Source organism: Puma concolor, chromosome A2, assembly GCF_028749965.1.
Source record: "Puma concolor isolate L17-30 chromosome A2, mPumCon1.1.hap2, whole genome shotgun sequence".
Classification (NCBI taxonomy): domain Eukaryota; kingdom Metazoa; phylum Chordata; class Mammalia; order Carnivora; family Felidae; genus Puma; species Puma concolor.
In genome coordinates this window covers 161,393,230-161,406,355 of record NC_141668.1, presented here as the reverse complement: position 1 = coordinate 161,406,355, position 13,126 = coordinate 161,393,230, and the positions used below count along the sequence as shown (strand labels likewise).

Genomic DNA, 13,126 nt, shown 5'->3' with positions numbered 1-13,126 from the left:
ATAATTCCATTTTCATTCATGATTTTATCTATTTGGTTCATCTCCCCACCTTTTTTTTTTTTTTGAGAAGCCTGGCTAGAGGTTTATCAATTTTGTTTATTTTTTCAAAAACCAACTCTTGGTTTCATTGATCTGCTGTATGGTTTTTTTTTGATTATGTATCATTTATTTCTGCTCTGATCTTTATTATTTCTCTTCTTCTGCTGGGTTTGGGGTGTCTTTGCTGTTCTGCTTCTATGTCCTGTAGGTGTGCTGTTACATTTTGTATTTGGGATTTTTTTTGTGTCTTGAGATAGGCCTGGATTGCAATGTATTTTCCTCTCAGAACTGCCTTTGCTGCATTCCAAAGCATTTGGATTACTATATTTTCTTTTTTTTTTATTAAAAAAATTTTTTTAACGTTTATTTATTTTTGAGACAGAGAGAGACAGAGCATGAACGGGGGAGGGTCAGAGAGAGAGGGAGACACAAAATCTGAAACAGGCTCCAGGCTCTGAGCCATCAGCACAGAGCCTGACGCAGGGCTTGAACTCACAAACCGCGAGATCATGACCTGAGCCGAAGTCAGACACTTAACCGACTGAGCCACCCAGGCGCCCCTGGATAATTGTATTTTCATTTTCATTTGTTTCCATATATTTTTAAATTTCTTCTCTAATTGCCTGGTTGACCCATTTATTCTTTAGTAGGGTGTTCTTTAACCTCCTTCAAGTTTCATAGCATTGTGGTCCTAAAGTGTGCATGGTATAATTTCAATTCTTGTATACTTATGAAGGGCTGTTTTGTGACCCAGTATGTGATCTATCTTGGAGAATGTTCCATGTGCACTCGAGAAGAAAGTATATTCTGTTGCTTTGGGATGCAGAGTTCTAAATATATCTGTCAAGTCCATCTGATCCAATGTGTCATTCAGGGCACTTGTTTCTTTATTGACCGTGTGTCTAGATGATCTATCCATTGTTGTAAGTGGGGTATTAAAGTCCCTTGCAATCACCACATTCTTATCAATAAGGTTGCTTATGTTTGTGATTAATTGTTTTATATATTAGGAGGCTTCTGAATTCAGCACATAGACATTTATAATTGTTAGCTCTTCCTGATGGATAGACCCTGTCACTATTATATAATGTCCTTCTTCATCTCTTGTTACAGCCTTTAATTTAAAGTCTAGTTTGTCTGATATAAGTATGGCTACTCCAGCTTTCTTTTGACTTCCAGTAGCATGATAGATAGTTCTCCATCCCCTCACTTTCAATCTGAAGGTGTCCTCAGGCCTAAAACGAGTCTCTTGTAGACAGCAAATAGATGGGTCTTGTTTTTTTATCCATTCTGATACCTTATGTCTTTTGGTTGGAGCATTGAGCCCATTTAAATTTAGTGTTATTATTGAAAGATATGGGTTTAGAGTCCTTGTAATGTCTGTAGGTTTCATGCTTGCAGTGATGTCTCTGGTACTTTGTCGTCCTTGCAACATTTCACTCACAGAATCCCCCTTAGGATCTCTTGTAGGGCTGGTTTAGTGGTGATGAATTCCTTCAGTTTTTGTTTGTTTGGGAAAACCTTTATCTCTCCTTCTATTCTGAATGACAGACTTGCTGGATAAAGGATTCTTGGCTGCATATTTTTTCTGTTCATCACATTGAAGATTTCCTGCCATTCCTTTCTGGCCTGTCAAGTTTTAGTAGATAGGTCTGCAACTACTCTTATGCCTTCGTAAGTTAGAGCCTGTTTATCCCTAGCTGCTTTCAGAATTTTCTCTTTATCCTTGTATTTTGCCAGTTTCACTATGATATGTCTTGTGGAAGATCAATTCAAGTTACGTCTGAAGGGAGTTCTCTGTGCCTCTTGGATTTCAATGCCTTTTTCCTTCTCCAGAGCAGGGAAGTTCTCAGCTATGATTTGTTCAAGTACACCTTTAGCCCGTTTCTCTCTCTCTCTTCCTCTTCTGGAATTCCTATGATACAGATATTGTTGGTTTGATTACATCACTTAGTTCTCTAATTCTCCCCTCATATTCCTGGATTTTTTTTCTCTCTTTTTCTCAGCTTCCTCTTTTTCCATAATTTTATCTCCTAATTCACCTATTCTTTCCTTTGCCTCTTCAATCCGTGCTATGGCCACCTCCATGTTATTTTGCACCTCATTTATAGCATTTTTTAGCTCTTCATGACTATTTCTTAGTCCCTTGATCTCTGTAGCAATAGATTCTCTGCTGTCCTCTGTACTTTTTTCAAGCCCAACGATTGATTTTACGACTATTATTCTAAATTCTTGTTCCATTATATTGGTTAATTGTTTTTGATCAATTCGTTAGCTGTCGCTACTTCCTGGAGTTTCTTTTGAGGAGAATTTTCCCATTTCGTCATTTTGGGTAGTCCCTGGGGTGGCATGGAACTGCAGGGCTCTTCCTCTGTGCTGTCCGGAGTAACTTGTGTTGGTGGGTGGGGCTACAGTCAGACCCGATGTCTTCCCCCAGCCCACCACTGGGGTCACGGTCAGACTGGTGTGTACCTTATCTTCCCCCCTCCCAGGGGCAGGACTCACTGTGGAATGGTGTGGCCCCTGTCTGGGCTACTTGCACACTGCCAGGCTTGTGGTGCTGCTTCTATGGGATCTGATGTATTAGCCTGGGTGGATCTGCAAGGTGCACAGAGACGGGAGGGGCAGACTTAGCTCGCTTTGCTGTCAGTAGTCCCCTGTGGGAGGCGTCCTGCAGCACCAGGAGGGAGGCCGACCCATTGGAGGGATGGATCCACAGAAGCACAGTGTTGGGCATTTGTTGGGGAAGCAAGTTCGGTGATGGGAACAGGTTCTCTTTGGAATTTCGGCTGGGGAATGGGAGAGGGAGATGGCACTGGCCAGTGCCTTTGTTCCCTGCTGAGCTGAGCTCTGTCTTCTGGGGCTCCACAACTCTCCCTCCCAGTGTCCTCTCGCCCTCCCTGCTCTCAGAGAGCAGAGCTGTTGACTTTAACATTCCAGATGTTAAGTCCCGCTGGCTGCCAGAACTCATGGAGTCTGGCCCCTCTGCTTCTGCAGGTCAGACTCAGGGGCTCTGCCTTGCCCCGTGGGCTGCCCCTCCACCACCCTGGCTCCCTCCCGCCAGTCCATGTAGCATGCACCGCCTCTCTGCCCTTCCTACCCTCTTGTCTACACTTGGCTCTGGAGAGTCTGTTCTGCTAGTCTTCTGGCAGTTTTCCGGGTTATTTAGGCAGGTGTGGGTGGAATCTAAGTGATCGGCAGGATGAGGTGAGTCCAGCGCCCTCCTATGCTGCCATCTTCCCCTCTGAGTCCCCCAATTTTTTTAAAAAATAAGATCAATTTCTTTTAAAGAGAAATCATATTACTCCTTCCATTCTAATTTTGATCCTTTTCTTTCTTTCTTTTTCTTTCCTTTTTTTGGCGAGTTGCTCTGTCTGGAACCTGCATTATACCATGTTGTATATAAAGGTATGAAAACAAACATGCTTATCCTGCCTTATCTTAGGGGTCACTCTCAGTGTTTCACTTTTCAGAATCATTTTAGAGGTGGGTTTACATACATGACCTATTTTGTGTTGTGGAAGTTTCCTTCTATTCTTAGTTACTTGAATGTTGTCAGTCTAAGGAATGCTCCATTTTGCCACATTTTATTTACCATCTGTGGACATACTTATGTTACCCTTTATTCTGTTAATATGGTTAATATTCTGTTAATATGGTTAATATTACACTGAGGGAGTTTTATTGCCTTACTGGAATAAATGCCATTTGCTCATGATGCATAATCCTTTTCTACACCATGATCAAAAGGCTGCATTGCTGGAATATGTTCACATGTGTATTCCTTGGGAATATTGTTGTGTACTTTTCTTTTCTTGCAATGTCTTTTCATGGCTTTGGTATCAGTGCACTGCTGGCCTGATGGAATAAAGTAAGAAGTGTTTCCCATTTGATTTTTTTTTTGGAAGACACTGACAAAGATTGATGTTAATTCTTCTAATTCTGTGTGGTTCTTGTGTACCTTAACCATGACTACTCCACTGGAAAGCCTACTTTCACAGTGGAAAGCCTACAATCACAAACTGTAATTCTGCTAGGAGAAAGAATCTCTTTGACTTATGGTGTAGCCTGTCCTCTGCTTTCTAAAAAGTGTGCTTCAGCTACAAGAATACACAGTAGTACAATAATGGAGAACCCTCTCTGTCTCTTTCCCTACCCACATGTGTGTGTATGTGTGTGTATAGATCAAAGAGAACTTATCAACGAAGTACACACCCATTAAGTATTTACAGCAACCTGAAGCTGTCTTATGCAATAGAAAATGCAGAATTTAGACCAACTGGAGACCTAGAGTAAGGGAAGAGAGAAAGACAGAGAATTATGGAGAAATGAATTATGTTCCATTTGTTTACATTACATAAAATGTATCCTGTTGTAGACAGACATCATATATAACATATATAACTGTAGTGTCCAGTGCCTTAGAATGTTTCCACAGATACAGGAGTTTTTGAGTTCTTCACTTATTTACATACAACTCCTACTCCTCTTGTGTTACCTGCTCTGCTCACAATGTTCTCTTTGATGTTGCCTGATGATTTGGGGTGAGCTCTTGACTCAAGGTCTTTGCATATGCGATTTGTCTGCCTTAACTGGTTTTCTCAAAGTTATACACATGGGTCACATATCCCTTAGTTTTCCAGCTCATAAGCCCCTTATTAGACATGATACAATGACAGGTTTCCCTTCTACTTAGAACTCCTTTGTCCTGAATTATTTTCCTTATTAGTTGTAACCACCATTTGAAACATCATTGATTCATTTATTTATATTATATTCCTCCCTCTGACACACACACACACACACACACACACACACACACACACACCTAATACTAAGTCTTGTTAAGTTCAAACACACATCACTACTTTTTGCAATGCTTTCAACCAAACTTGTCACAAGGTATTTTGTTAAATTTTGTTGGGTGAATAAAAAAGTCTCAGGAAATTTATGGAGGAGAACATTGTTTTGAATTATGTTTTTTTATTTGGATCAAGAACTGCTAACAGTTTCAGCCTCACAGAAAACATGGAGCATTTGAGAGTCCCTGAAATTTTCTGGTACGTATTCTAGGTTGGTAGAGAATGTGTAAGAATCAATGAGTGCATCATGTTGAAAACACAGCATTGCTCTTAATTCTATGATCACAGCTGGTGCCTTTACAATGCTCTTATCTCTGTTCCAGCTGTTTTCATCAGTTACATGGAAGGAAGAAATCAAACTCATGTTACAGAATTTATCCTCCTGGGACTCTCAGACCAGGGGGAACAGCAGTCTCTGCTCTTTTGGCCGTTCCTGTCCATGTACCTGGTCACCTTCACTGGGAACCTGCTCATGGTTCTGGCCATTATCACGGACTCCCGCCTCCACACGCCCATGTACTTCTTCCTCTCCAACCTGTCCTTTTCAGACATCTGTTTCACCTCCACCACCGTCCCAAAGATGCTGCTGAACATCCAGACGCAGAGCAGAGCGATCTCCTACGAAGGGTGCCTCAGTCAGATGTACTTTTTCATGCTTTTTGGAGGATTAGACCACTTCCTCTTGACAGTGATGGCCTATGACCGGTTCGTGGCCATCTGTCACCCATTGCACTACATGGTCATCATGAACCCCAAGTTCTGTGGCATCCTGCTCCTGGTATGCTGGATACTGAGTGTTCTTGACTCTCTATTACATGACTTACTGATTTTGCGACTCTCTTTTTGCACAAAGCTTGAAATCCTTCACTTTTTCTGTGAACTTAAGCAGGTGATCCAACTTGCTTGCTCTGATAGGTTCCTCAATGACCTGGCAGTGTATTTGGTAAGTGGACTTCTGGGTGTTGTTCCACTCACTGGTATCCTGTTCTCTTACTCTAGAATTGTCACTTCCATTTTGAGAATTTCATCAGTGAGGGGCAAGTATAAAGCATTTTCCACGTGTGGGTCTCACCTCTCAGTGGTCTCTTTGTTCTATGCTACAGGCCTTGGGGTGTATCTGAGTTCTGCTGCTGCACAAAACTCCAGGGCAAGTGCCATAGCCTCAGTCATGTACACGGTGGTGACGCCCATGCTGAACCCCTTCATCTATGGTCTGAGGAACAGAGACATCAAGCAAGCCCTGGGAAAACTCTTTAGCAGAGGGGCGTTCTCTGCATATAGGATTCTTTGTTTTAAGATAAAGTTATGAATAACAGGGCTTAAAACCCTAGAAGACCTAGATCATGTTATTTAACTCAATTCAGAGACTGACAATCTGCAGTTTATCTTTCTACAGTATTCAGTTGCTAAAAGTTTTTCATACACTATAAGCAACATTTCTTCTGAAATTTTTAAAAGTTTATTTATTTATTTTGAGAGAGAGGGAGCAAGAGCGTGTGGGAGGAGCAGATACAGATTGAAGATATATCCTATACTGTGTCCATATTGTCAGCGCAGAACCTGAAGTGGGGCTCAATCTCAGAAAGCATGAGATCTTGAGGTAAAGCGAAATCAAGTGTTGGACGCTCAACTGCCTGAGCCACCCAGGCACCTGTCTTCTGCATTTTAAAAAGTTTTTACACCTCCCATTAAATTCCATTGCATGGGTTTAAAAATATTTTTTATTGTTTATTCATAGTCTGTGTGTGGATGTGTGTGTGTGTTTGTGTGAGAGTGAGAGAGAGAGAGAGAGAGAGAGACAGAGACAGAGACAGCGTTGTGGGGGAGGGGCAGAGAGAGAGGAAGCACAGAATCAGAAGCAGGCTCCAGGCTCTGAGCCGTCAGCACAGAGCAAGACGCAGGGTTTTAAACCATGAATTGTGAGATCATGAGCTGAGCCAAAGTCAGACGCTCAACCAACTGCGCTACCACGTGCCCCCATTGCATGGATATTTAAGAACATAGACATAATACAGCAAATTGAATACTTATGATGTGATAGGAAAAGCAGTGGAGCAAATGTGAAATGCTTCTTCTTTGGGTTGAAAGCAGGTATTTGTTAGAGTCTCTGCTTTTGGAAGAAAATCTTTGAACATATCAGAGGTTGTATACAAGTTTCCAGGGTTTTATGTCAATCTACCTTGGAAGGCAATCACATCTACAAGAGCAGAGGCACCTGGAACCCTCTGTGATTAGTTTACACTAATCCACCTTCAGGACGCAATCATTAGTTTTCCCTCACACAGTCCAAAACATAAATGAAGTGTGAAGGTAATAGAATTGCAACTCCTGATGTTTCCGGCCTTGAAGGTGTCATTCTTGGTGGTTTCCCAGGGATGCATTATTATTTTTCCTTTAATGTTTTGGTAGGCAGCAACGCTGTCCTGTGATTTCCCTCAACACCTCCTACTGTAATAGGCTCTTCACAGATCTCACACACAATATGGCTACTCTGCCTATTGCCACCGCCATCTTTTCTAATGCTGCATCCCAGAAATTAGGCAGTGTGAGCAGGGTACACTCAATGACCTAACCTGTGTTGTGTGAGACAGACTAAGACGAATGTCTCCTTACCACCTGACCCCGGAAGCCACCACTGGGATTGTCAGCCATAACGGTAATTTCCTCTTACCTGATTCACAGTTTTCCAGCTAAACGTCCACAGGTCCCTCCAAACACTAGTATGCAGATTAATGTTCATAGAACTGTCTCTCAGAAGCAAAGACGAAAAGAAACAGGAAAAGCAGGAAGAAAGGAAGAAAATGAGAAGAAAGGATTAAGAAGAGAGCTTACTCTTCTTAACATTTGCCAGTTTCTATGGGATAATTGCTCTCATCTTGCCCAATATCAAGGTGTCAATTTTAGTTCAGACCACAGTCCTCATGAACCATTATAAGCTAGCCAGTGCCATCATCTCAGAGCCTTTAGGTTGGGTTTGGAGGAAATGTAAAGCATTTGTTGCCATTTTACAGCCTTCCACCAGGTGTAAATGGTTCCACAATCGAAGATCTGGGCAGTGAACATACTCAGGACTGATAGTCCGGTAGAGATCATGACCCTTCATTGTGGTGACTCAGGTCAATCTTTTCTTCATGATCATTGGAGATGGTGTTTTTTATTTTTATTTCTTGGTTTTGGTTAGCTTATATTTTTAGTTACACAGATCGGATGTGCCCTTAGTAAGCTGCCCATTATATTTTTGCGTGGAAATGCTGAACTCTGCTAGTGCAGATCCTGATAGGGGGTTCAAACTCACAAATTGTTAGATCATGACCTGAGCCAAAATCAAGAGTTGAATGCCTAACAGACTGAGCCACCAAGGCACCCCTGAAATTCTTTTAAAGTATGTCTCTCTTTTTTTCATCTTTTTTTTTTTTTTTTTTTTTGGTCAGGGTGAAATATACATAAAAATTTTATTTTAAACACTTTGAAATATACTTATGGGGCCTTAAGTACCTTCCCACAGTTGAGCAACCTCTATCCACCTCCAGAACTCTCTCATATTCTCAAAATGAACCTCTGTCTACTTGAAATACTAAGTTTGTATTGCCCCTCTGCCCAGCCCCTGTCTCCCACCACCCTACCCTCTGTCTCTAAAACTGTTCACTCTAGGTATCTCATATATGTGTAATTGTATAATATTGGTCCTTTTGTGCCGGCTTTCTTTCAGTTAGCCTAATGTTTGTGAGGTTCATCCAAGTTGTAGCCTGTGCCAGAATTCCACCCATTGTAAAGGCTGAATGGTGTTCCACTCTATGTGTTCACCACACTTTGTTCATCCGTGAGTTTGTTGATGGACATTCAGGCTGTCTCCACATTTTGGTGACTGTGAACAAAGGTGATCATTCTATGTTTACACTTTGAGGAACTGGCACAATCTTTTCTACGGTAGCTGTGCCACGTTTCATTGGCATCAGCGAGTGCCACCAGGTTGCAGTTTCTCCTTATCCTCACCAACAGTTATTTTTTGTTTTGGGTTTTAACAATAGACATTCTAGTACCCATTATACTATACTATAATCACATTGTAGGTTTGATTTGCATTCCCTAATGATTAGTCATGTTGTGCGTCTAAGTAGCCATGCCTCGATCTTCTTTGGAGAAGTGTCTATTTGAGTCCATAGTCCATGTTCTTTTTCTTTCACCATTACTTTTGTTTTTAAATTTATTTAAAAATTTTAATTCCAGTACAGTTAACATACAGTGTAATACTAGTTTCAGGTGTACAATATAGTGATTCAGCATTTCTGTACAACACCTGGTGCTCATCATGACAAGGACACTCCTTAATCCCCATCACCTATTTCACCCACCCCCCACGCATCACCCTCTGGTAACTAACAGTTGGTTCTCTATATAGTTAAGAGTCTGTTTCTTGGTTTGCCTTTTTTCCCTTTGCTCATTTGTATTGTTTCTTGAATTCCACATGTGCATGAACTCCTATGGTATTTGTCTTTCTCTGAATTGCTGATTTCGTTTAGTAATACTCTCTAGCTCCGTGGATCTGATGCCAAAGGCAAGATGTCATTTTTGTTTTCACTGGCTGAAAAATATTCCATCGTGTGTCTACATGTACCGTATCTTCTTTATTCATTCACATATTGGTTGACACTTGGGCTGCTGCCACCCTTTGGTTATCGCAAATGATACTACTATAAATATAGAGGTGCAAGTGTCCCTTTGAATTTTTTTTTGGCATGTTTTGGGTAATGACCCAGTAGTGCAATTACTGGATTGTGGGGAGGCTTTATTGATGCCTTGAAGGAACCTCTATACTCTTTTCCAGAGTAGCGGCTCCAGTTTTGATTCCCACCAACAATACCAGAGGGTTCCCTTTTTTCCCCAAACCATTACTCACACTGGTTGTTTCTATTTTTAAAAAATTTTTAACGCTTTTTTTTATTATGGAAGCATTGAATCCCTGTATAGTACACCAGAAACTAATATTATAATGCATATTGAGTAACTGGGATTTAAATAAAAGGATTTCGTTAAATTTTTTTTAATGTTTATTTCTTTTTGAGAGGAAGAGAGAGAGAGAGAGAGAGAGAGAGAGAGAGAGAGAGAGAGAATGAGCGGGGAAGGGACAGAGAGGAAGACCCAGAATCTGAAGTGGGCTCCAGGCTCCAAGATGACAGCACAGAGCCTGACGCGGGGCTCGAACTCACAAACCATGAGATCATGACCTGAGCCGAAGTCAGACACTTAACTGACTGAGCCCCTCAGGCACCCCAAAAGGATTGGCTTTTTAAAATTGAATTGTTTGGGTTTTTTTGCTGTGGAATTTTTGAAAATTTTTACATATTTTGGATATTAATCTGTTACCAGGTATGTGCTTTGTCAATCTTTTTTCCGTTTTGTTGGTTGCCTTTTTACTGTGTGCCCTTTCATGCACAAAAATTTTAATTCTGCCCAAATAATTGCTTCTCTAATTGCCTGTGTGTTTGGTGTTCTAAGCAGGAAATCTTTGTCCAATCTAGTGTCATAAAGATGTACCTCTGTATTTTCTTTTAAGTGCCTATAGGTATATTTCTTATGCTTCAGCCTGTGATCCATTTTGAGTCATGTTGGTAGATGGTGGACAGAAGGGTTAGCTTCATCTTTTTGCATGGGGATACCCAGGTTTTCCATCACCATGACTTGAAAAGGCTGTCTATTTACTACTGAACTGTCCTGGCACTCTTGGCAAAAATCATTCAATCATCATATTTGAGTTTATTTCAGGGGCCCCTCGTTTTCCATTGAGTTATATTTCTGTTTTTGTCGCTGTTGTTGAAAACAGATCAGTTTGAAATTATTATGTGGTAAATCTGAAAATCATATTTTCTCCCTTCCCTGGGCATTATTTATATTGAGGTATAATTTACAAGTGTTGTATTAATTTGACATGTACAATGTAATGCTTAACAATTCTATACACTGTTCAGTGCTCATGGACATCAGTGTATTCTTAACGTTTATTTATTTATTTATTTATTTATTTATTTATTTATTTTTTGGGACAGAGAGAGACAGAGCATGAACGGGGGAGGGGCAGAGAGAGAGGGAGACACAGAATCGGAAACAGGCTCCAGGCTCCGAGCCATCAGCCCAGAGCCCGACGTGGGGCTCAAACTCACGGACCGCGAGATCGTGACCTGGCTGAAGTCGGACGCTCAACCGACTGCGCCACCCAGGCGCCCCGACATCAGTGTATTCTTAACACCCTTTATCTATCTCACCCATCCCCACCCACATTCCCTCTTGCAACCACCTGTTTGTTTTCTGTGTTAAAGAGTCTGTGTTTATGTCTGTCTTTTCTCGTTTGGTCCTTTCTTTTAATTCTTATAGTCCACATATGAGTGACATCAAATGGTATTTGTCTTTCTCTGGCTGGCTCATTTCACTCGGCACTCTGCCCTCTAGGTCCATCCAATTGCATTCTTACATAATATTTTATTATGTCTTTTCGCCTTTTAAAAGTGTCCATTCCTTCCCTATTTTTCCATCTACAGTTTTCTTTGACTATTGTTATATCAAGAGTCTGTGTCTAACATGATTGCATGGTGAGTTTTCCACAGGGAGAACTTGATCCTCGGCATCTCATCATGAAGTCTGTACTGAAACTCCACTATTTTCATAAGTATGTGTCAAACCTGTAGCAAAAATACAAGCATCTCTGCTCTCTGCAGGCTAACTGCTCAGGGTCATGTTTGAATTGTCATACTTGCCCCCTGATTATTGGCCAGCAAGTATGAAGTATTTCCCACATTGGCTGCCCAGATACTTCCTCTTGGAGTGCCTTATCCCCTTCTCCCTCATCAAGAGTTGGGACAAAGAGAAGCTTGTTTGTGAGGCCTTTACTCAACTCTTCTGGAATAGTTGACTAGGGTTGTATTCTTTTTCTCATGTGTCAGTGCCCCTTCAGGGTAGTTCATTCATGTATGTTTTATTTTATTTTCAAATTTATATTTTAGGTGGTTAACATAGAGTGCAATACTGGTTTCAGGAGGAGAATTCAGTAATTCATCACTTCCATACAGCACCAGGTGCTCATCAAAAGTGCTCTCCTTAACTCAACACTCAGCTAGCCCATCTCCCTCCCACCTTCCTCCATCTGACTATTGTTGTCTCTTGTGGTCTCTTTCCCTTTCTCCTCTTTCCCCCTTCACACACGTTCATTTGTTTTGTTAATTCAATTCCAATATGAGCGAAATCATGTGGTAGTTGTCTTTCTCGGATTCTTATCTCTGTTCGCATAATACATTCGACCTCCATCCACGTCACTGCAAATGGCAAATTTGCATTTATTTTTATGTTTCTTGTCCTGTTGAGACTGTGAGCTCATCAATGGAAGGGACCCTTCTTACACTTGTCTTCCTCCTACCACTTTGCTTAGTGCCTACTGCCCCACAGCTGCTAATGAGCGGTTTAGAGGATGCCCAAAAGCAAATGGTCAAGTGATGTTAAAAAGATATTGCCCACATTGAAGGAGAATGAGAAACAGGAAGAAAAGAGAAGCACTGCGGGGCCTGGGGGTTCCATGATTGTGAGCTAACAGAAGGGGTACAGATGGGAGAAAGAAGAGATTTAGGATACACAGAATTGTTCAAAACCAAAATTGGATAGTTACTACAGTGGCTATGGCTTATTAATGAGAGCCTCTAAAGACAGGGCACCTCCTTCTGGGATAAGAGAGTTAAAATGGGATAAGAGACAATCTGGGAATGCCAAGTCTGTGTCCCCATACCAACAACGGGATAAGTTTGCATTCTTCTTTTCTCTCCTAGCGCTAGAGACCCAAGTCTTGTAAAGGGAAGAGAGACAAAAGAATATCTCATTAATGAGACTCATGGGAATTCATTCCCTACAGCTACAGAAATTAAAATGCCTTTGCTGCACCCATGAAGTCGACTCTTGTAACCTCAGGTGATATGAACACATAGCTGTGTCCTCCAGAACCTTCATGAGTGGGGCCATATCTTTTCCCTTCCTAAGGATATAACTTCCAACCACATCACTCATCCATGGGAGAGACTGGGTCATTGATCTCCCGCTGTTCTGTGGTAACATCTGGGTGAGCCACGGCCTCTTCAGAAGTCCTGGGGAAATGAGTTATGATGGGAGGGTCCCCTTGTATCAGTAGTTATTTTGGGGGCCTCAACAGGGACAATAAATTAAGGAGAGTTTAGTAATGCCAAGCCATG

The 13,126-nt window shown here is 41.4% G+C and overlaps 1 protein-coding gene across 1 annotated transcript; it reads left to right on the top strand.

The window, feature by feature from the left end:
* The first annotated feature begins 5,235 nt into the window (after positions 1-5,235).
* LOC112852873 (olfactory receptor 7A17-like) lies at positions 5,236-6,210 on the top strand. Its single transcript, XM_086682797.1, has one exon. It carries the CDS (start codon positions 5,242-5,244, stop codon positions 6,208-6,210), a length of 969 nt encoding a protein of 322 aa, XP_086538923.1. The 5' UTR covers positions 5,236-5,241.
* Positions 6,211-13,126: the final 6,916 nt, after the last annotated feature.

Bases quoted from the DNA above. Each gene is read 5' to 3' on its own strand.
- LOC112852873 (XM_086682797.1), top strand. From the start codon at position 5,242: ATGGAAGGAAGAAATCAAACTCATGTTACAGAATTTATCCTCCTGGGA.